The 22,950-nt window shown below is 40.3% G+C and overlaps 1 protein-coding gene and 1 long non-coding RNA gene across 4 annotated transcripts; one reads left to right on the top strand and one right to left on the bottom strand.

Moving 5' to 3' along the window:
* Positions 1–2,665: 2,665 nt before the first annotated feature.
* Positions 2,666–5,038, bottom strand: LOC124881175. The gene is made up of 3 exons (XR_007041553.1): positions 4,349–5,038; positions 4,000–4,126; positions 2,666–3,580 (listed from the first exon to the last, which is right to left on the bottom strand). It is a non-coding gene; the product is annotated as an uncharacterized LOC124881175 (long non-coding RNA).
* Positions 5,039–5,147: 109 nt separating this feature from the next.
* Positions 5,148–19,742, top strand: LOC124881165. 3 transcript variants are annotated; one of them, XM_047386700.1, is made up of 5 exons: positions 5,148–5,628; positions 8,783–8,899; positions 16,528–16,605; positions 16,713–16,775; positions 17,004–19,742. In XM_047386700.1, the coding sequence occupies exons 3-5, from the start codon at positions 16,600–16,602 to the stop codon at positions 18,021–18,023; spliced, it is 1,089 nt and encodes a 362-aa protein (XP_047242656.1). In that variant the 5' UTR covers positions 5,148–5,628; positions 8,783–8,899; positions 16,528–16,599; the 3' UTR covers positions 18,024–19,742. The 3 variants fall into 3 exon arrangements, with proteins under 3 accessions (XP_047242656.1, XP_047242655.1, XP_047242657.1); XM_047386699.1 differs by lacking the exon at positions 8,783–8,899; XM_047386701.1 differs by lacking the exons at positions 5,148–5,628; positions 8,783–8,899 and adding an exon at positions 14,387–14,567.
* The last annotated feature ends 3,208 nt before the right edge of the window (positions 19,743–22,950 follow it).

The following is a 22,950-nucleotide window of genomic DNA, read 5'->3' as shown; positions in this document are numbered from 1 at the left end:
TTAAGACAATAAAAGACCTGAAATATTTCAGTTAGTGTGCAATGAATCTAAAATATATGAATGTTAAATTTTCATCATTACATTACGGAAAATAATTAACTTTATCACAATATGCTAATATTTTGAGAAGGACCTGTACATGCCATATGCCCATGCCTTTGAAAATAGGTATTCATAAAATTAAATTTTATACTTATCGTAGGAAACTGACTGAGGCCATCAACATGCATCAGTCAAACCAGGAAGTGGTGAGTCACGAACATGACCTTTTGTGTGTATTTTCTGGACTTTGGGCATTACGCTACACTAAATGGCCACAATTTAACCAGTTCATTGAAATGTAATACTTCTTGATTAGTATCTATTAATTAAGTTGAGCAAATAAGTAGTCCTTGGTCAGGCCAAATGTTGAGCCTCCATTTGAGGCATTTGGTGGAAGAATCTTATCTTTGCCATCCACTTTGCAGGCAGTCGGCATTGGGCACTTATCGCCCTCCCTGTTCCTTGGAGGATATGAAGTACAGACTAATTATAATGTATATCAAACATACAACAGCCGAATGTAAATCTTATATATAATGTATAGCCATAAGTGTGTGTGTGTGTGTGTGTATATATATATATATATATATATATATATATATATATATATATATATAGCCCTGGTTGAATTTATACTGCATGTAAAAACTGTTTATTGATCTTTGTCAGACAGACAGGGTATTTTCTGACACTGATATTTGCTATCAGTGGTATTTATATTTATATGTGTAGTATGTTAGCTGCCCAGGAGGGGGCTACGAGCTGGGTTTGGCATAGTTTGGTTGCAATGGACTGTGTGAAAATGTGCTCCATGGGTAAAGCAAACAAAATTGCTTTATTGTTTCTTAGTGATTGGCTCGTTGCATGATGTGGCTACACAACTTCCGCTAATCGGAAGTTGTGAGGGCGAGTACTTCCTGTTCGGTTGTTCACCACCTAAAGCAATGGCGTTGTACTACACCCGCTGCCTTCAGGACCTCCCAAAAGTTTCAGTCAACGATGTTCTCCGCTTGATTCGAGCCTTATCATCAGCGCCACGTTGCAAAAAAGAAAAGGGCTTCAGGTTTTACGTGTTGAATTACATTGACAACTATGAAGGTAAGTGTTAAACACATTCAGTCACTGTTCAGCTAACTAGCTTTAGGTCGTATCTACTTTACAGCTTTCTTTCTACTTTAAAACTAATGCGTTATTGCTTTCTGCAATTATATTAAGTCTGTTTTAACCTAACCTCAAAGTCGTAGTTTCAGATTTCTACCCTGTTACCCTGTTTTATTGTCTTAACCACAGTGTCCAACAAAGACTCATCAGGGAGAGTGAGCATCAGGGCGGTCTGTTACAGATCCATGCGAAAGCATGATAAGCCTCATGAACTCAGAGTAGGGTGAAACAATAACAAGAAATGTTGTCTGTTTCACGAAAACAGGAGTACATTTTGGGGTTCTTATGTCACTGATGTGTAGACAACTGTGGCTCAGTAGGAAGAGTAGTCGTCTTGCAATCAGAAGGTTGTGGGTTCGATTCCAGCTTCCTCCTGCCATATGTCGATGTGCCCCTGGGCAAGGCACTTAACCTCAAATTGCCTACTGATCTGTGTATCGGTGTATGAATGTGTAAGCGTTAGTGAGTGCAATTGGGTGAATGTGGCGCTAGTGTAAAGCGCTTTGAGTGGTCTGTATGACTGGAAAAGCGCTATATAAGTTCAGTCCATTTACCAGTAAAGTAGTAAGCATTTCTAGCTGTTTGGAAAAGTGATTGATTAGGTGCATACATCTAGCTTTGGCGTTAGCTTGCATGAGAACCCCATAAGCTAGTGTCTAATGGCTTCAGTTCTCAACCCCATTTCAAATTGTTAATGCAATGGCCAGTTCTTTCTGCTTTTGGCTATTTTTCTGTTTATAGACTGAACACAGCACAGGTTCCTGTAAGAGTGATCACTGTTGTGTTCTTCCATGTTTGGTTGGCAAACAGATTATAATGGTTTATAACGTGTGCAGTTTATTTGAGTCACAGATATATTAGGGCCCCAGGGAAACAATACTCTGTGAACAACGTTTTTTTCTTATCACATAATTATTATTACTCATTTAATGTGCAATGACACTCATAAATAATCAAAATTGCACTTTGCTAAAAATACAGTTTAGAATAGCAAATGTAAACCCAGAGTACAAATCAAAATACAATTAAGTTCACAAAAAACAGCCAACACTCTGAAATCCTGTATTTTGTTCTAAAATTACCAAGTAATACCTTTATAGTTTTGGCTGAGTTTTTATTTTGTGTTTAGATGAAGTTTGAAGACTGCTATCCTGTACAAATCGCCGAAGTGGAGTGTTCCCGTGCAGCTGGTATTGTGTTGTGCAATCACAGTGTTGCACTACTGTACCAGACCGCACACTACTCTGCTCTGAATTTGACTGATGTGCCGCCTATACTAAGCTGTACTGAATCGGAACAGAGCCGGCACAAACCAAGGACCATGGTAAGTGTGATCTTGATATTACATGCCATACAGTTCTATATTTGGTGTCGCTAATGTTATAATATTTTCTGGTATAATTTCTTTTTATTGTTTTACAGGGTGTGAAACCAGGACATGTACACGACAAGGATGGAAACATAGTTTTGCAAAGTATTTTAATTGAACATATCACCTGAAGAAGCCTATTTAACAGTTTGAGAAACAAAATTAACCAGCACCCACATTTATCTTTTTGCCATCGCATCTAAATCTATACCATTTCATTAAACATCTGAGAATTTAACTGTTGACATTGTATTTACTGCTTTAACTTGCCCATGCCTTCACGAGGGGCCCATACTGGTAATTTACCAGGTAGCAAGCCACGTTGAAGAGCTCATCAATGATCCCACACACAGACACTGATAGTACGCGGTCAAAAAGTTTGTTCTCCTTCACTCTCCTGATGCAGCGTTCTACATGGACCCTCAGCCGAGCAATGGACTGAGTCTCATGAACATCATGTGGGCTCATCTGATTTTTCCCTGAGAGGAAGGCTGGCCTATATACTTTGCAGGGAGCCAGATTGTCAACTAGAAAGCCCTTGTCAACCATTATTGCCATGTCTGGCTCTAATACATTGGTTATGCCTGATTGCTTGAAGATCTCACAATCACTCATGGATCCAGCAAAAAGGGCAGAGACAAATGTGATGGCACCAAGAGGTGCCATGCCGATCATGGCTTTGAGTGTAGAGTGGGACTTGTATGCAGAAAACACCTCACTCTGCAATAGGAGATCCGATGGTGTCTGGCAGTAGATTTTAGTGCAATCAAGCACTACCTAGGTGTCAGGGTATGAAGCAAACTCTGCTGGAAGTCGAGCATGCACCACCTCCTTGGGCAACCAGAGGCGTTGGCTTCCAAGCAGGTGGTATAGAAAGTTGGCCCATGTAGTGATGATCCTGCTTACAGTTGTTCGGTGGATGCCAAACCTTTCAGTAAGATCTCTGTGTGGCTGACCCAAGGACAGGTACATCAAGAAAAGGAACAGCTCATCAATAGGAGGAAGTTTCTTCAAAAGAAGAAAAGACACAAAACCATAATGCACAGAAATTAAAATACAGCTCTAACAATACAACTTTTACAAACACCTGTTTATAAATGCTTTTGAAAAGACATTTTCAGAGTGTGATTCATGGTATGAAAAATTTAATAAAAATGTGGTTTTCTCCTGATTATGTCAACTATAATCACATGTAGTTCCTAGTTACTCCACTAGAAGAGAGTAAAATCACAAAGCTTCAATCTCAATCAGCTCTAAAATTGGCATTAATTAAATATCACAATGCAACAATATTATAAATGCAGCTAAAAATACATCTGGGTATGGATATCGTCCTTTTGCACATTAATTACTGCTTTTCTGACCACACTGCATGGATTATTCCAGATCTGTTTGTCACACATTAACCTACAAAATAATCATCATACCGTGTATGTGTGAAATCTGTCAGAGTCAGCTATGGAGGCCTTGGTATTGGTGACCCGAATCATCTTGGTCTTCACAGCAGACTCCACAAGCTTCCAGAAACATTGGAACTGGTTGTATGAAGCAAATCTGTGTAAATAAAATAAAACATATATGGAGTAATTGATATCATAACCTATTGTAAACCCCGCCGTTAAGCTAAATGACGATATATGTATATATATATATATATATATATATATATATATATATATATATATATTACATTGAGCCAATGCATGTACAGAATACTACAGTACAAAACACAATATGTTAACACAGCATAATTAGCCCACAAAAATACAAACTTACCTGGTATAGAACCTGATTTCATCGTCTGAGCCTGCAAAGCGCTCCAAACCAAAACGGATCCGCAGCTGCAGTCCTTCCACTTGACTCTGTAGCTGTTCAATTCTCTTGTGCAGAGCCGCATTTCAATCTGTAACTCATTGGCCATTACTCTGGTTTTCAGTGAAACACAGTAATCATGATCAGGAGCTACAAACACAATCTCCGATTCAGAAGGGTCCATATGCGGATCTGCAGCGACAGATTCCTCCCGAGGCCTACGGTCCCACACACCGGGTCTTTTCTCAGGCAATGAGTTGTTGTTCCACTCAAAAAAAATGGGAATAGCACCCCTTTTTAACCATCTCCTCCCCCCCGGTGTATCTATCAGATCCTCGGGTAAGAAATGTCGGCTACATACCCGTGTGTCTCTAGTGGGACTAAAGTTATCCCTCCGGATTTTGGCTAGCCATTGCTGACGTGCTACATTATCAGCAGGGAAGCTGTGAAAGCTAACTTTAGAATTATAGCATGAGGAACACGAACATTGAGGTACACAACAGTGTAGCGACGATCCACTCACACGCTGATAGCATTGTTTTTTCCTCTGGACAATTGACATACCTATTTCTTTCCACTGGTTGCTATCAAAATAATCCAACCTGAATGGCAGGGACGTTTACCCGGACGTTCCCGCCCTCACAACTTTTGACCGGAAGTTAGCAGTCGCCATATTGTGCACATAGCCAATTGGATGTATAAATGAATGAGCCATCATTTTGAATTCTGATTGGCTGAGGAGAGGAGCATTGAGAAGGGGGGGAGAGAGAGTCTGGACTTGAAAAAAGTTGGAATTGGAGGGGAGAGTGTGTAGAGAGGCATGATTGTAACTGCCCTACAAGAGACAGGACAGTAAGCAACAAGACTAAATGAAACTATGGATTGCTTAATTTAGATAGTGAGCTAGCTGTGTATCGAAGCAGGCTGAAAAGAAGTGCGAGACACCGCAGCACCAGATAGCGCTCCAGGTGACCGGAAAAGCCTGGTAGCTCCTCTGGCAACGTGGGACAAAGCTGGGTCTTCAGTTAATAGCCGATCTTGCCACTACGGTGGATTGCACCGGAAGATTCCCCACCGCAGTACCCAGATAGCGCTCCAGGTTACCGAGAAAACCTGGTAGCTCCTCTGGCAACGTGGGATGCAACAGTGGGTTTGAGTCATCGCTTCAGCTGGGTTCGTTGAATAGATGCAGCATACGATTGGGAGGTGACACATAAGGACCCGAACACTACTCTGGAGTTTATGTGAGTACTCACTATTTTATTTAGCTCAACAGAGTGAACGGGCTGCATCGTTTTTAGCCACACCGCCCCCGAGCAACAATCAGGCCTGCAACGAGGGGTTAATGCACATATGGTAATTTGGTTGAACAGTGAACAGCGCTGATTTTTATTTGGGTTCGTTTTTATATGTTACCAGCTGTGGATCCACAGGTTAAATTTTGTTTGTAGGTACTGTAAAAATTGTATGTTGTATTTGCAAAGATTACTTGGGAAGTATCCAAATATTAGTATCTACATGCTAAGACTTAGTTTGGTTTCAAGTGAAGTTGGATTAACATACCTGTTAAAGAAGGTTGAACTAATTTGTTACAAACTCTGCCTTAATCTTGTCTTTCAAATATTTTCTTTTACATCTCTAAAAAATTAGAGATTGTTTAGAAACATTGTTTGGTTATTTGATCTCACATAGTGAAAGGGGGTGAGAATTTGAATGACTGAAGCAAACATTTACTGAGGGAAATAATAGAAAATAGTCGAACTCAGGGCGCTATCCTAGGGAAAAGGTTAAGGGAAGCGCTACATATTGGAAGCACCGCTGGGATTTGTTTCCCTAAATAATGAGTATTGTTTTTTGAAAATACATAGGGATAAAATGTTTTAGTAAATTTCATTCGGAATATTGAAAACAAAATGTTGGCCGAGGAACAAGTGTTGAACGCTAAGTTAAGCTGGTGCTCAGCTACTTGGTGCAGAGAAGCTGATATAGATCCTCTACATGCGTTTGTGTTGTGTGATGTTCCTACTGAGGTTGAAGTAGCTGACATTGAAGAGATAGCACAGACAGTAAAGGCATTTGGAAAAGTAAGAGTGAGAAATACTCAGACTGACCCAAAAACTAGTCTTAGTTTAGTACTTTGTGAGTGCCGTTGTGAGGTAAATGAAGACCACATTCCACCCTACCTGAAACCAGCAAATGGAGACTCCCCGTGGAAAGTTCTTCTTATAAATCAGCCGGCAAGGACTAAAGAAGATTTATTTTCAAAGCTGCAAAGCCTGATGAGAGAAGAAGGGAGGTCAAGAGAGGATGTGTCTGCATTTCTATATGGAGGCGTGCCGCAAGCAAATTCACCTGAATCAATCATTCAAGCTGTTGGTGACCTGTTAGGAAAAACTATGAGACCTGTTAATGAGGACACTGCTTTCCGTCGCCTGCGCAAATTCTCAGGAAATTTTCCTACACCTGCTGGAGAAGAAAATCTGGAGCACTGGCTTGAGCAAGCTCGCCTGATAATTGAAGAGTGTGATTGTTCTGACAAAGAGAAGCGTAAAAGAATAGTGGAGAGCCTAAAAGGGCCTGCACTAGAAATAGTTCAGGCTGTACGACAAAATGAACCAGAAGCAAGTGCTGAGGAGTATGTGGAAGCAATGGAGAGTGCTTTTGGAAAACTTGAATCTGGAGAAAATTTATACTTTGCCTTCAGAAGTTTACATCAGCAGCCCAAAGAAAAACTGTCAGACTTTCTGAGAAGATTGGAACGTTTACTAACCAAAGTTGTGAAAAAGGGAGGTCTTCCAGGCCATAAAGCTGGTCGCGCCAGAATTGACCAGCTTATAAGGGATGCTGCCGAATCAGATATAATGTTGTTACACCTCAGACTCAAGGAGAGAAGAGAAAAGCCTCCGACTTTCTTAAAGCTATTAAATGAAATGAAGGAAGAGGAAGAATACGAAATGTCACGGCGTAAACTAGCTACAACAGTGAGGCCAGTGAGAGTAGATGACGATGCAAAATCCAAAAGTGTCGAAGTCCAGGAGTTAAAAACAGAAATCAGAGAACTCCGTTCCCAGTTAGCTGAGTTAACAGCTAAAAAGTCTGATGGACTTGCATGGCAAAAATGTAAAGAAAACAAGAGATGCACAAAGGATGAGGGCAGTGGTGAAGTTAAAATGCTGAAACAGCAAGTTTAACAGCTAACTGTTAACTGTTATGTCAGTTTCACATAGTCCTATTACACCACCTTTTCTAAAAACAGAAAGAGGGCAACAAAGTGGGTATGAAAAGTGACCCACCAGAACTGGCTTAGAAGACTATTTCTGTTACAGGTGTGGGGAAGGTGGTCATATTGCGTCCCGCTGTAAAGCTCCTGAGAACACCACAAAAGTTATCCAGAAATTACTATGTACTCTCCGAAAGAGTAAAGACGAAATCAGGGAAATTAAGAGAAAGGATGACGCAAAAGAGGTTGGCTCAGTTAAGCAAAGCTCAGTGCACACTGTCCTGTCCGATTGTCTTCTGAAAAGATTAATCGGCCCCTCCATGATGGTCGATGTGACTATTGAAGGACAGCCGTGCAAAGCTCTCCTTGACAGAGGATCAAGGGCCACTATCATATTCGAGAGCTGGTATTCTAACCATATTGTCAGCATTCCAATCCACCCCCTTAAAGACCTAGCAATATGGGGCTTGAGTGATACTGATTATCCATACTTGGGGTATGTGGCTGTGGATGTAGGGCTTCCAGCCTGTTCTAAATGGACATCAGAGACAGTTTTAGTGTTAGCCCTTGTATGTCCTGATCCAAAGAGCCCTGATTCAGTTCCTGTAATTATTGGGACCAACTCCCAGAAGTTGCGCTATCTGTTGGAGCAAGCATTAGAACATGAAGAGATAAAGGGTGGGCACTCTCTGAGAATCTGGGCTCAATCTACTGAACGGGTGATATCAGGGGTGGTCGCAAAAGTAAAGTGGCAATTATAGAATATAAACTGTCTATGTGTGTAATATAAACTATCTATGTGTGTAACTGCAATGTGTGAAGCATAGAAGGGGCCTAGGGAGTGAGAAGCATAGAGAGTGCAAGGTCATAAATTAGAAGAGGACAGGGAAGGCCAGAAACAGGGGAGGATGAGTTGCATGTTACAATCAGAAGTATTCCTTATTTGGACCTAAGGGACTGTTATGTTATGTTATACATGTGTGACATGATATATGTATATGTTGAACACACCCTTGAGACTGAATAAAACGAGCTGGAAGCAAGAGTTGATCAAAGTTGGGTTTGCAGCTGCTTGGCTCTCCATCTCTCACTCTGCAGAGGCGGACATAAGTAGATTGTACTTGTGTTTATTTCACTCTTTGAAACCTGTACCCATATCAACGGATCCGGGGAAGCAGAGACGGCTTCAACAATTGGGGGCTCGTCCGGGATTTGGAACAACAGGCGAAAGAAATCCGGACCACTGACGAGGACCAACAGGCATCAGACACGGGCTAGCCAAAACTACAAAACAGGTAAGCAGAACCTGTTTAATCAAAACTCTGCTTCTGGATTTTTGATAGGCTAAATTAATATTGTGTCTGATGTCTAAGTAAGTCTGAGTCAGCCAAAACTTAAGAAAAAGAGTGTCATAAAAGTTGACTAGGATTTAAACTGGTGAATAGGAGGTTGTTTTAAACTGGTGAATAAGATGTTGTTTTAAGAGAATTACAAGACTTAATGGTGGTATTGTGTGGAAAAATATAGTAGTTTCTCGAACGTGGTAGTTCAGAGTACGTCCTCGACGGAGGTCTACTGTTAGCTAGGTTTGAGGCCTGAGGAATTGATAAACCTCAAATTCTATAGAAAAGTAAATACACTGAGATCAGGCACAAACACTTGGGTGTGAATGCTGTGTTTTACGTGAGTTCTGCCTCAGTAAAACCAGATTACAGACGTAATAAAAGCACAAACACATAGTCTAAGAATAAGTCCTGTGAAGTGATGAACTGCGAGCTGACATAAAATTCAGCAGGACCAGGCTTTTTGGTAAAAAACTCATGAGCTGTGCGCAGAGGAAATAATCTGTGTTACAGACTTGTTAGGAGTGAGTGAAAAGTTGTGTATGACTGGAGAAGCAGCTGTGGAGAGCAGCTCTCTCATAAGTAGGTGACTGAATGCAGTTTTCTATCTGGAAATCTTACGGATAGACTGCTGATTGCTGCTTTTGATGAGTAACGAAATATTTATCTGTGAAAATTCAGATTATAAACACATAAACTTAGACGGAACAATATAAGCGGTTGAAATAACACTGTAAGATATAGAAAGTTCTGTGAGTTTGACATGTTTTTCTTAAAGAGCTGTGAACAGCAGTTATTATAACTGTAAGACCGGTCAAGAGCTGTTAAGTTGGAGAAATAACCAACAACAGACTTGTTAGAGTTAGAAAAGTGCATGAGTTGGACACACAACACTCCGGCAAATATTAGACAAGATTTATAGTTTAAGTCCATGAGCTGTGAGACACACACACACACTGGCCACTAAAAACAGGCTTTTGGGGGTTGAATGTGTTCTAATGTCTTGGAGGTTGGTCAGAATTGAATGAGTGAGTGACTGAGATAACGTATTAAATATATCTTTTAGAAAAAAAGCATAGTAATTGTCATAAGATGGAAAGAACAAGACAGATAGAGAGTGTTCGCAAATGGTTTTGTTTAAAAAAAAATGCAAAAAAGGAGAGGGATTTGGCACTAACTAAAGGATAATTAATTGACTACGAGGCAGACGTCGTTCTACAACACCACAGGGTCGACCCAAAACAAAAGGTAAGGAGATCTATATTTATTCTCCTTTTGCCTGCTAATAGTGTAGGTGGTGTTGTGGAATAGATATGTTTTCTCTTAAATTTACATTCTTGATCAGTTTTGGGTAAAATATTTGTTGGTTGAAATAATGGATTATGGTAAAGAAATGATATATTGCGTAAAAATATTTGTTGCCTGTTGTGTTTTCGTATTTGTCTAACTGGATTTACTATGCATATGAGTGAGGAGAGAATACAAATGAGCGACTGCGAATGGCTGCACTTGAGTGTGAGTGACTGTAGAAGCAGTGATTATATTACAAACTGTATTGCCATAGCGTGAACCGAAAAAAGAAAAAAAAAAGACAAGTTGTTCAACATGGCAGGAGAGATTGATTGTTGAAGGAGGAGTAGGAATGAATGACAGAGAACCATTAGGTAGATATAAGAGGTATCTGAAGGATAAAGAAAGTTGGTTGATTAAAGCTGATGAGAAAGGGCGACTTGGTGGAATAAAGTGTAAAGTTGAAGCAAAAGAGCTGAAGTAGGGCCTAAGAGAGACAGAAGCACAAGAAACATTTAGACTTTTAAGAGGGGTTACACTATTGGAAACAAAAGTGCATGATTTACAGGTCCTTCTCAAAATATTAGCATATTGTGATAAAGTTCATTATTTTCCATAATGTCATGATGAAAATTTAACATTCATATATTTTAGATTCATTGCACACTAACTGAAATATTTCAGGTCTTTTGTTGTCTTAATACGGATGATTTTGGCATACAGCTCATGAAAACCCAAAATTCCTATCTCACAAAATTAGCATATCATTAAAAGGGTCTCTAAACGAGCTATGAACCTAATCATCTGAATCAACGAGTTAACTCTAAACACCTGCAAAAGATTCCTGAGGCCTTTAAAACTCCCAGCCTGGTTCATCACTCAAAACCCCAATCATGGGTAAGACTGCCGACCTGACTGCTGTCCAGAAGGCCACTATTGACACCCTCAAGCAAGAGGGTAAGACACAGAAAGAAATTTCTGAACGAATAGGCTGTTCCCAGAGTGCTGTATCAAGGCACCTCAGTGGGAAGTCTGTGGGAAGGAAAAAGTGTGGCAGAAAACGTTACACAACGAGAAGAGGTGACCGGACCCTGAGGAAGATTGTGGAGAAGGGCCGATTCCAGACCTTGGGGGACCTGCGGAAGCAGTGGACTGAGTCTGGAGTAGAAACATCCAGAGCCACCGTGCACAGGCGTGTGCAGGAAATGGGCTACAGGTTCCGTATTCCCCAGACCTGGGCTACAGAGAAGCAGCACTGGACTGTTGCTCAGTGTTCCAAAGTACTTTTTTCGGATGAAAGCAAATTCTGCATGTCATTCGGAAATCAAGGTGCCAGAGTCTGGAGGAAGACTGGGGAGAAGGAAATGCCAAAATGCCAGAAATCCAGTGTCAAGTACCCACAGTCAGTGATGGTCTGGGGTGCCGTGTCAGCTGCTGGTGTTGGTCCACTGTGTTTTATCAAGGGCAGGGTCAATGCAGCTAGCTATCAGGAGATTTTGGAGCACTTCATGCTTCCATCTGCTGAAAAGCTTTATGGAGATGAAGATTTCATTTTTCAGCACGACCTGGCACCTGCTCACAGTGCCAAAACCACTGGTAAATGGTTTACTGACCATGGTATCACTGTGCTCAATTGGCCTGCCAACTCTCCTGACCTGAACCCCATAGAAAATCTGCGGGATATTGTGAAGAGAACGTTGAGAGACTCAAGACCCAACACTCTGGATGAGCTAAAGGCCGCTATCGAAGCATCCTGGGCCTCCATAAGACCTCAGCAGTGCCACAGGCTGATTGCCTCCATGCCACGCCGCATTGAAGCAGTTATTTCTGCAAAAGGATTCCCGACCAAGTATTGAGTGCGTAACTGTACATGATTATTTGAAGGTTGACGGTTTTTGTATTAAAAACACTTTTCTTTTATTGGTCGGATGAAATATGCTAATTTTGTGAGATAGGAATTTTGGGTTTTCATGAGCTGTATGCCAAAATCATCCGTATTAAGACAATAAAAGACCTGAAATATTTCAGTTAGTGCGCAATGAATCTAAAATATATGAATGTTAAATTTTCATCATGATATTATGGAAAATAATGAACTTTGTCACAATATGCTAATATTTTGAGAAGGACCTGTATATGAGAAAGCTTCTCAACAGATGACAGAAAAACAGTTTAAAGATTCTGGAAGAACACACACCATGACTACTCGTAGCCAGAGCGGTCCATCCAGATTTCAATGTCCGTTGTTGACTTCATCAGTTGGAATGACAAATTATGTTCCATTTTTATTGGGAGATGTACAGGCATTAGTGGATAAGTTGCCACCTATTGTAGGATGCGGACGGTTCTGGTTACAGGAATTAGATACATTGATTAAAGGCATGACACTGGCCTTGGGTGACTTTAGAGCAATTTTGGGACAATGTGTGCGCCCCTCGGTGGCTAGGGAGATAGAACAGTATGCTGATTGCAGTAAGGACCCTGATGACACACCCCTGACACGTGTAATGACAGGCCTAGGGAAGGCCATAAGAAATAAGTATCCGCCCCGTTGCAGTCCCTCAATTTGATTGGGACACTAATCAGCATCCTAAAGAGCACATTAGTGCTGGAGTGGACACGTGGATGAGAAATAAAATCTGATTAACTAAACAGCCCTGTTCTGCAAAACAGAAAAAGGAAGGAGACGCTGAACTGGTTGAGAAGCAGTTAGAAAAAACACATTTAGGAGTTAATCCTAAGGGTGATGGGACAGGAATGGGACAGCTGTTTAAAAAGCCATATTAAAAGGAGTTCCTGTTGACATGTGTCAAAAGATGAAAAATAATCCTGATTTGCAGGGAACAGACTTCACAAAGTGGGGAAAACATTTAATTCACCATTTACATACAGCTCAGGAGGCAGAGAAAAAGAAAAGAGGAGAAAGAGCATTTACAGAATCAGCTCCTTAAAATGCTGCTTAAAGAGGCCAAAGACAAATTAAATAAGAGAAAAAGTGATAAAACTGAAAATGTAACGTTAGCTGCACCTCAACCTGTTCCTCCGGCTGCATCTCCATCAACACACACCCCTACGTCTGTGACTGATCAGTGGCAAGGAGGGGGGTTACCCCCTCTTCCACCCTATCTATTTTTATAATTACAGGTATAGAGGCGGTCATGGAGGCGGATGGCATGTTGGTGGTCAGTTGGTCAATGGTGGATGGTGCGGGGCGCCCAGAGGACGGGGTGGAGCCAGCAGGGCACTGGGAGATGTGTGCTACAACTGCGGTCAGTCTGGACATTGGGCACGACAGCCCATACTGACGCCCCTGAGGAGGACCAAGGCAGCATGGGCACAGCAGATCCCATGTTGCCTGCAAAGGTGGGAGAGAACTGTCTGAATTTTTAGTGGACACTGGAGCTACTTATTCCACCATAACACAGCAACCTCCTAAACCACTGCTTTCTACCAAGACTATTTCTGTGATGGGCTTCTCAGGGGCTGCATAAATTCTGCCTGTGACTGTACCACCTCCTGTTCAGATAGGGACTCAGAGAGTAATTCACTCTTTTGTGTGTTCACCCAGCACACCTGTTAATTTGCTGGGCAGAGACTTATTAGTGAAGCTGGGAGCATCAGTGCTGTGTGGTACTGATGGCTTAACGGTAACCTTTCCAGATGGTTCCTTTTTGGCATGTGGACAAATGCTTCAGCATGGACAATATTTTTTACAGCCAGTTGCAGAGGAATATGCTGACATCTACTGGGGACTGCTGACCGCACCTTCTTCTCCAAGCAGCATCTTCTTTGTGTATCAGCTGTGGAAACCCTGGATTCAAAGTCTCTGCCTCTACACCTCTCCGCCTGACCCGCCCCATGTCACTCTGTTCTACGACCGTTGTCACACTGAATGGTACCAGGATTTGTTTAATGAAACAGTTGAAGGTAGGACATGGTTTATTTCATCCAAAAATATTTATGTGGCTCCTGAGGGTGTGGCTGCAACAGTTGATTTAACACCTGACCAAGCAGAATGGTATTTACTGTCAGATGAAGCTGTTTCTCATGTTTCTCTTTCTTTGCATCCTGAGCATCAAGCTAAGGAATTGGGAGGAGCAGTAAAGCGCTCTGGCAGCTGGGGACTGGCAGGACACCTCAGTCACCAACTTAAGTTTCTTTTCAGGTTGCATCTCCCTTGCTTATTTGGGTTCCACAGTATCCGCAAAAAAAAAAAAAAAAAAAGCTCAGGAAGGCGTCAGAGACACTATTGAAGGCCTGAAGGCAGCAGGTGTGTTAGACACCTCAGCCTCAGCATGGAACACACCCATACTTCCTGTAGAGAAATAAGGTACTGGAAAATACCGCATGGCACATGATTTAAGAGCAATAAATTCAGTTCGGGTGACTCCTACTGTTCCTGTCCCAAATCCCAAATCCCTATGTTGTTCTCTCCAACCTTGAACTTTCACCTCAGTGGTACACATGTATTGATCTAGCTAATGCTTTTTCTGCAGAACTTATGCTCCCAGACTACACCACACCACTATTTTATTTGGATGTTTCTGTAACAAAACTGCCAGTAAATGGAGTTTTGTTTCAGAAAAAAGGGGGAGAGAGGAGAGTGCTGATGTACATTTCAGTAATGATGGATAACATGGAAAAACGCCACCCACAATATACACAACATGCAGTAGGGTTGGCAAAATTAATTCAAAAAACAGTTCACTTAGTGATGGGACACCCTCTGAATGTTTTAACAACTCACAGTGTGGTGGCATATGTGAACTCTCAAAGTTTCACCATGACAGCTCTGAGACAACACAGGCTCAGCAAAATCTTGGAGGCACAAACATCACATACACACATGAAGGGATAAACATGGCAGATAGAATAACTACCGGTACGCCACATGTCTGTGCAGAAAAAGTGGAGTTTAATGAAAAAATCAGACCAGATCTACAAAGTACATCCCTAACAGACACCCAAAACCTATACACAGACGGGTGCTGCTTCAGACATGACACAGAAAGACTTAAGGCAGCATACGCGGTTGTGGAAGACACAGGGACAGATTTTGTCACAGTACAGGCTGAGGACAGGATTCAGAACTGCAGGACAGAAACCCATTAAACATGAACAGGAAATGAGAAAGTTGGCTGAAGCTATGTTGCTCCCTCAAGAAGTAGCCGTCATTAAATGCAGAGGACATGACAGCATTAACACCAGAGTAGCACAAGGTAATCAGGCCGCTGACCGGGCATCTAAACAGTGTGCAGGATATCAGCCCAGGCACATAATGCTGTGTTCAGAAGCAGGGTGGACACCAGAACCCACCGTGGAAGAAGTAATGAAACTACAAAAGGGGGCCTCTCCTGAGGAAAAATCAGTTTGGAAGACACGAGGGGGCTCACAAGATCAGAATGGTCTCTGGAGAAGCCCAGATGGACGTCCCATCTTGCCACCAGGTCTTACCAAAGTAGCTCTAGAAGAAGCGCATGGAGTAGGACATGTGGGAACAATGCAAATGTTGAAAAATCTTGAACACTGGTGGCATCCTCTTTTGAAACCAATGGCAGTGCATTAGATTAATTCATGTTAGATGTGCAGGCAGTTCAATGCCAGACCAACCTTGAAACCAGCACCTGGAAAGTTCCCAGTAGACCCAATAGCAGGAAAAGAGGTTATCATTGATTATACAGACATGACTGAGAGAGTAAATGGGTTCAGATATCTGTTGGTGTGTGTGGATGCATTTATTGGATGGCCGGAGGAGTGGCCTACAAAAAAGGAAGACAGCAAATCTGTGGTAAAGTGTTTGATAAATCATTATATCCCTAGACACGGTTTCCCAGCTAAAATAAGGTCTGACAATGGAACACATTTTAAAAAATGAGGAACTCAAGGAAGTGGAAAAATGTCTGGACTAAAACACTCATTTGGCACTGTGTACCATCCACAGTCATGGGGTGTTAGGGTTTGAAAACTTTTGTATTGTTTATCACTCATGTCAGCTCTAAGTGCTTTTCCCTCCTTACATGCCACAGGAAGGGAGATGGAGACAAGAGTGAGTTATGCTTTTATCAGTAAATTAGAGATTGTTTAGAAACATTGTTTGGTTATTTGGTCTCACATAGTGAAAGGGGGTGAGAATTTGAATGACTGAAGCAAACATTTACTGAGGGAAATAATAGAAAATAGTCGAACTCAGGGCGCTATACTAGGGAAAGGTTAAGGGTAGACAGAGAGAGAGCGCCATGTATACCATAGACATGCTTCAGCTAAAGATGTCCTACATTCTTACACAACAGTATCTGGATCAGGATTCCTCTGACTACAACACTAACAGTGGCTCAGAAGACACACATGATGATGGTGGTGGGATGACAGTAAGTAAGTCTCTGATAACTAACAGTACAACAAATCTACAGGTTTCTGTTGATGACTATTTCACTGAAAGCCCTTCCTCTAAGACTTCTTTATTTTTACACAACAGAATCTGGATCAGGATTCCTTTGACAACAGATCTGAAAATGCACATGATGGTGATGACATTACAGTAAGTAATTCTATCAGGGCAATGATCTCACATATGAGTTTCGTGTCTTCATACTTTAGGTATTTTGCTTTCCTAGCTTTTTTATTTATTTATCTAAGGCTTATTTGTACCCTGTATAACAACAATGGCACATCTTTAATATATTTGTTAAGTCTTAATTTTATGCAAATTTACTAGTGCTTATGTTTGTCAACTATTCCTTGAAATTGCTGTATTTTACCATTACAGAGCCTGCATGCAGACCCTGAATCCGATGAACTACCTCCACATTTGAGCCAAACAACAGAGTCATCAGCCTTCAGCTTAGAGGACTGTGTTGATTTTGGTGTGTTTCAACCACTATGGCAGTCTTATACTGACTCTGAATCCTTTGGCAGTGGAGAAGAATTTCCCATGGAAGATAGCGCTGACAAGTCTGCAAATGAACAATTACATTTCGGAGTAGGCTTTAATGAAAGGGTTCCTCCAGTAAATGATGAGCCACTGTACACAGGCTCACGACTAACCAACGCTCAGAGTTTTTTACTTATACTTTCATATGCTTTGAGACACTTGCTTACTGGTGTAGCCCTGTCTGATCTTTTAGATTTGATTAATATCCACTGCCCAGAAAATGTTCTAACTTCAAAGCATCTGTTCTTAAAAGAGCTTAAGCCAATACAAGGTCACCTAGAATGTCACATAAACTGTCCCAACTGTGAATATTACATTGGCAACCAAGTCACCGAGGGGCAGTGTTGTGTGTGTAACTCTACATGGGATAGAAACAGCTCACTGAAAAATGGAAATTTCTTCCTATACTTACCCATCCAAACACAACTGGAACATCTTCTTCAAAGAGAAGATATTGCATGTTGGGTCAAGTCAGGAGACGGCACATGTAATTCAGAAAATTATGATGACATATGTTGTGGTAAAATGTATCTTAATTTGAAAAAAGATGGAGGCCCAATGGATAATCCTCATGTGTTCTCCTTAACTTTGAATTGTGATGGAGTTCCAGTATTCAAATCATCCCAGTATGCAATTTGGCCATTACAAGCGATGGTAAATGAGCTTCCTTATCATGTCCGTAAAGAGAACGTTTTACTTTTTGGCCTATGGTTTGGTACTAAGAAGCCAAATGTTAATACATTTTTTAAAACCATTCACACAAGACTGTCAGTCATTGTCAACTGTTGGCTTCAAGTTACACAGAAACAACACTGTGAATCATTGCAAAGTTATAGCAGCTGTTATGATGTGTGATTCAGTTGCCAGACCCATTCTGCAAAACATGACCCAATTTAATGTTCATTATGGGTGCAGCTTCTGCCTACATCCTGGTGAACAAGTTCCAAAGGGAAATGGAACTGTTAGGGTTTATCCATACAAAGACGTTCAAAAAAGGGATCATGCTTCAACCCTAACTGATGCAAGGGAGGCTATACGTACCACACAATCTGAGAGGCATTAAAGGGCCCACATGTCTTATCAACATCCCACACTATGACATCATATCTGGAATGCCTCCTGATCATATGCATAATGTACATCTTGGAGTTGTTCGGCAAATGACAAGCATGTGGCTGGATAGTGAACACCCTGAGGAGCCATACTATATCGGTAATCGTGTTCCTGAGCTCGACCAGCAACTCTTGAGAATTAACCACCTTGCAACATCACAAGAGTGCCCCGCTCTTTTAAGCAAAGAAAGTTTTGGAAAGCCAGTGAATGGCAGAACTTCTCACTTTTTTATAGTATCTTTGTGCTGAAGGGAATAGTACCTCATGCATTTTACCAGCACTGGTTAATCCTTGTTACCTTCATGTTCTTACTATGTAAGGACACTGTCACATCTGAGGGGTTACAAAAATGTGAAAAACTAGTTGTTGAGTTTGTCAAACAGTTTGAAAAACTCTATGGTAAGGAAAATGTGTCATTTAATGTACATTTATGTTTTCATTTGCCAGACTCTATTGGGGACCATTGTGGGCACATTCAGGATATATTTTTGAGTCTTCTAATGGGGAGATACTGAAGATGTTTCATGGCACTCAGTGTGTTCCTTTACAAATAATGAAACAATTTGCATATAGACAAGTGATGTCTCTTTTGAAAAACAGTGTATTGAAAAATGTTTTGCCTGGATGTATACAGCTGTATAACAGCTTGACTGGTGAAAAAAAGCTGAAACACTTTGAAAGAGTAGCAGATGAAGTTGTGACCCTTGGTTTACACTATGCACGAAAATTTACTAATGAAGAGATACTGGCTATGAGAGATACACTTTCTGTCACCACGGATACAGTTGTGAAAATTTTCACTAGAACTTTAGTCAGAGGAGAACTGTATTACTCAGAGCATTTCATTAGAATAACGAAAAGGAACAGCTTCACAGTTTTGTTCGAAAATGGACACATAATCACTGTGTATTATTACATTGTGGTAGAGAGACTTCATAACAGAATGTGTTTTGCTGTTGGGAGACAGTATGACAAATCACACAGTTCAGTGATACATTTAGAACATGTAGTTGGCTTGAAAAGAGTGTTAGAGGGCAGGAAGCAGGTTTTTGATGTGATGACATTCAACAGGAAATGTATGTTAGTTGATCTGCCGCATTATGCCAACTTTTATGCATGTATACCTCCACGTTTAAGTGTGGAGGACTGAAATGTCTTGTTGAGGATGACATGTCATGTAGGCAAGTGGACTCAAAGAAATGTTTGCTTTATTTTTTGCTGCTGTCAATAATGATTTAACTTATGTTCTGTAATCTACATTTCACAATATATGAATCATACGTAGCCATATATGGTCCATAGGCTTTAAAATGTAAAATACAATGAATGTGATACAAAATGTAATTTTGAGCTTGCTTGACTCAAACAAATACTTTGTTGTAATAAACATACATGCAGTAATGTAATTCAGTTTTGTATGCACAGCAATGTATTCTAAAACATATAAATCAATATAGAGCAATTAGTTGTCCATCCTTGTATTGCTATATATCTTCAAATATATGACAAAGTTTCTGATATATTGAAATATACAGGGGTTGGACAATGAAACTGAAACACCTGGTTTTAGGCCACAATAATTTATTAGTATAAGCAGGGAGCTTAGGAGAAAAGCGTCTGAGCAGGCAGAGAGGCGGAAGTGGAAAAAAAAGTTATAACCAGTCAAACCCTGGAAGTTTATGTAGCGTAGATATTTATTTATTTATTTACTGATCCGTTGGACCCCACCTATGCATTCATTTTCTCAGTTATGTTCATTTTATTTTATTCCCTCACCCCTCCCTGTTGTCCCAGATGGGGTCCAGTTGACCCCAGCTATGCTTTTCATTTTATTTATTTATTTATTTACACTTCCTTCCCCCTCCCCCATCCTGTCCCAGAGAGGTCAGGTAGACCAATTGCGGTTCAGCAAGAGACTATTAATCTGTCAGATAACTGAAATCCATTGTGCTGAAAAAGGCAAACGTGGAAAATCTAGGACAGAATGCCTTCAGGACCAGGGTAGAAAATACTTTTACAGGACAGAAAAGAGAGGACGTGCGAAAGACAACAAAACGTGGAGGGTGACCATATCAAGTAAAAGTACCACATCAGACGTTCCATTGGAAGTCTATTAACTTGAACATAAGAGTGGACACACGAGGGTTGACATGAACATGCCTCTTCTGCAACAGCTGGCCAGTTTGTTTTGATGAGATCTTTCCCTTTGGCTTTTTGGTTCCTCCTTCAGGGTTAATGCCAATGAACTGACTGAGAAAAAATATTACTTAGGTTATGGAAAATTCACTGTAATTTGGAAAGACATTAAGTTTTCAAAGTCACATATTTTCACATGCAAATGTACGACAATTTAGCCCTTACATCATATAATAATAATAATTATTATTATTATCTTTATTGGTCATTGCACATGTACATTACAACGAAATTTGTCCTCTGCATTTAACCCATCCCTTACAGGGAGAACTCCCGTGTGCACACTTCCTCCTCCTGGGACTCTAAGTTAAACACATATGTTGTGAAAAAGATGGCAAGGCCAACAAGAATGTGGGCTGTGAGCCTTCAACACAGTTGATATATTCTTACGGTGTATTAATCAGTTTTATATTAAATTTATAGGTAGTGTTAAAGGTGACGGGAAGGCAAAGGATTGCCGTTTGGTTATGAAATACAACACAAGACATGCAGAGCCGTTCTGGGTGGACCAAATCAAGCCACTGATAAAGGGGCATTAGTCATGCCTTGCAAACAATGCGAAGGTTTACACTCATCGATGTTACATGTTATGTTAAGTCACTGACATTTGCAATATGGTCTATTTTACTTTATTTAAGGTACATGAAAGGTATAAAAGTTAATGTTAAAAACGATTTATTAAATATACACGGTAGATGCATGGTAATAGCACTCAATGTAGAGATTGTCAAGGATAAAAAGGATGTAATAATTCAAGTTAAAAGATAATTTATGGTTAATAAATAATCCAAAGGGTTAAAGGCAACAAACTATTTGATTTACTAATGATGTTTTTTATTCCATATATTTCATAGCTCTTACGGTGTGTTCACATGCAAGGCTGTTTAATAAAGGGATTGTGAACCATCAGTTTGGGAGAACATCTTTTCAACTGGGGATACTACATTTCTATCTTCCCAGTCTACACGGGGGACTTTTATTACGCATTCTTTGCACAACATCTTTATCGCAAACTCCTAACCTTTAGATAAATACAGGGAGTTTTTATTGAGATTCCTCACATTGGTGTGTATGTGGAATTTTTAACAAATCCAATATAACTTTCTAACTGCAAATCCACAGGCAAACATAACCATAGATTCTTAGCAACGATTCCCAGAATAATGTGAATAACACCACATCTGCAAGATATCAGAACTAGCCTACGTGACTGTTTTACTATAACAACTTCATTTAATCGTTCCACTTCTGCCACGTCTGAGTTATACTTGGACAGTTTACTCGCAGTGTTGGACAAAACAAAGCTATTATTTTATCTTTTGACAGGAACAGGCTCTCCTATGCCAGGAGCACAATTAATAAAGTAAAATGCTTCCAAACATCTGCCCTTAATAAGTGAAAACCTATCAGCTGAGAGAGAATTTTCTTTCATATGTATACAATCTTAACATGTAACATATAAGTATACCAGAATATATGTAATATACTTAAAGTGATTAAATGAAATAAAAAATGTAAATGAATATAAGGAATAATAAAAAAAATTATTTACAGAAATTAAGCAACCCAAGATGATGGCTCTGGTTTAGATCTTCAATTTTGGGCTCAACTAATGAATTAGGATCCTATATAAGTTTCTATGCACACATTATTTTAACTGTTAGACTAGGTAAACTAAACCTATTTGCAAATTATACTAAATTCATCTACTCTCCAGCCATATAGCTCACCCATCATGGACAAACATCCATGTCCTTCAAACAAACAAACTCTGTCACAGGAGGCGACCCAAAGGTCAGCTTAAGCCCTTTCAATCAAAAAATCCACCCCTCCTAAAAGGTAGGAGAAAACATCTGGAGGTCTCAGAGAAATCTCGCTGCCGCCCAATCTGACAAAGAAGTCCCTGCATTCCATTTAATAAGTATCATTATTATCTATTTGAAGGACCTTTAATGCCAATCCGGTCCTGTTCCATCATTCCTTTTATCAAAATATATATAAAACAGAAAATGTTGGTCATGTTAAACCTCAGGAGCAGAATATCACCAAAGTTGATGCTTCCATTCTATCAGTGTATATAAAAAGATTGAAACAGTTCAGAACCTCATTAAAGGTGATAACATGAAAACATTAAAACTACATAAAGACAAAACTTGAGGTTATAACATAGAAATATGGAGAAACATCAATTACGTTCTTAGTCAAGTCACAGTATAAATCTGTCCTCAATTTGCTGGAACAATTCGCTGCCTCCTGGACTTGTGCTTTTTAATTTTATTCTTCTGCCATATATATTGTCCTGGTTCAGGGCCCTGAAATACTCTCTACGTGTCCATAGGTTTTTGAGTCAAGTGTGCTAAAGGGGTTCCCGGTTCAGCCAGTCTCTCTGGATTGGTCCCTCCCAGGTGTCATCCTGAAGAGACCATGCGAAACCATGACCATATGGTACAAGACTGCTAATTAAACAGCCTTCA

The sequence above is a fragment of the Girardinichthys multiradiatus genome, chromosome 14 (assembly GCF_021462225.1).
Source record: "Girardinichthys multiradiatus isolate DD_20200921_A chromosome 14, DD_fGirMul_XY1, whole genome shotgun sequence".
In the NCBI taxonomy this organism is placed as follows: domain Eukaryota; kingdom Metazoa; phylum Chordata; class Actinopteri; order Cyprinodontiformes; family Goodeidae; genus Girardinichthys; species Girardinichthys multiradiatus.
Note: the sequence above shows the minus strand (reverse complement) of the source record. Positions and strands in the feature narration are given on the sequence as shown.

What these genes read in the sequence shown, in the direction of transcription:
- LOC124881165 (XM_047386699.1), top strand. An exon ending in ATGATGGTGATGACATTACA is followed by an intron (nt 16,776 to 17,003) that starts GTAAGTAATTCT and finishes TTACCATTACAG; the next exon opens with AGCCTGCATGCAGACCCTGA.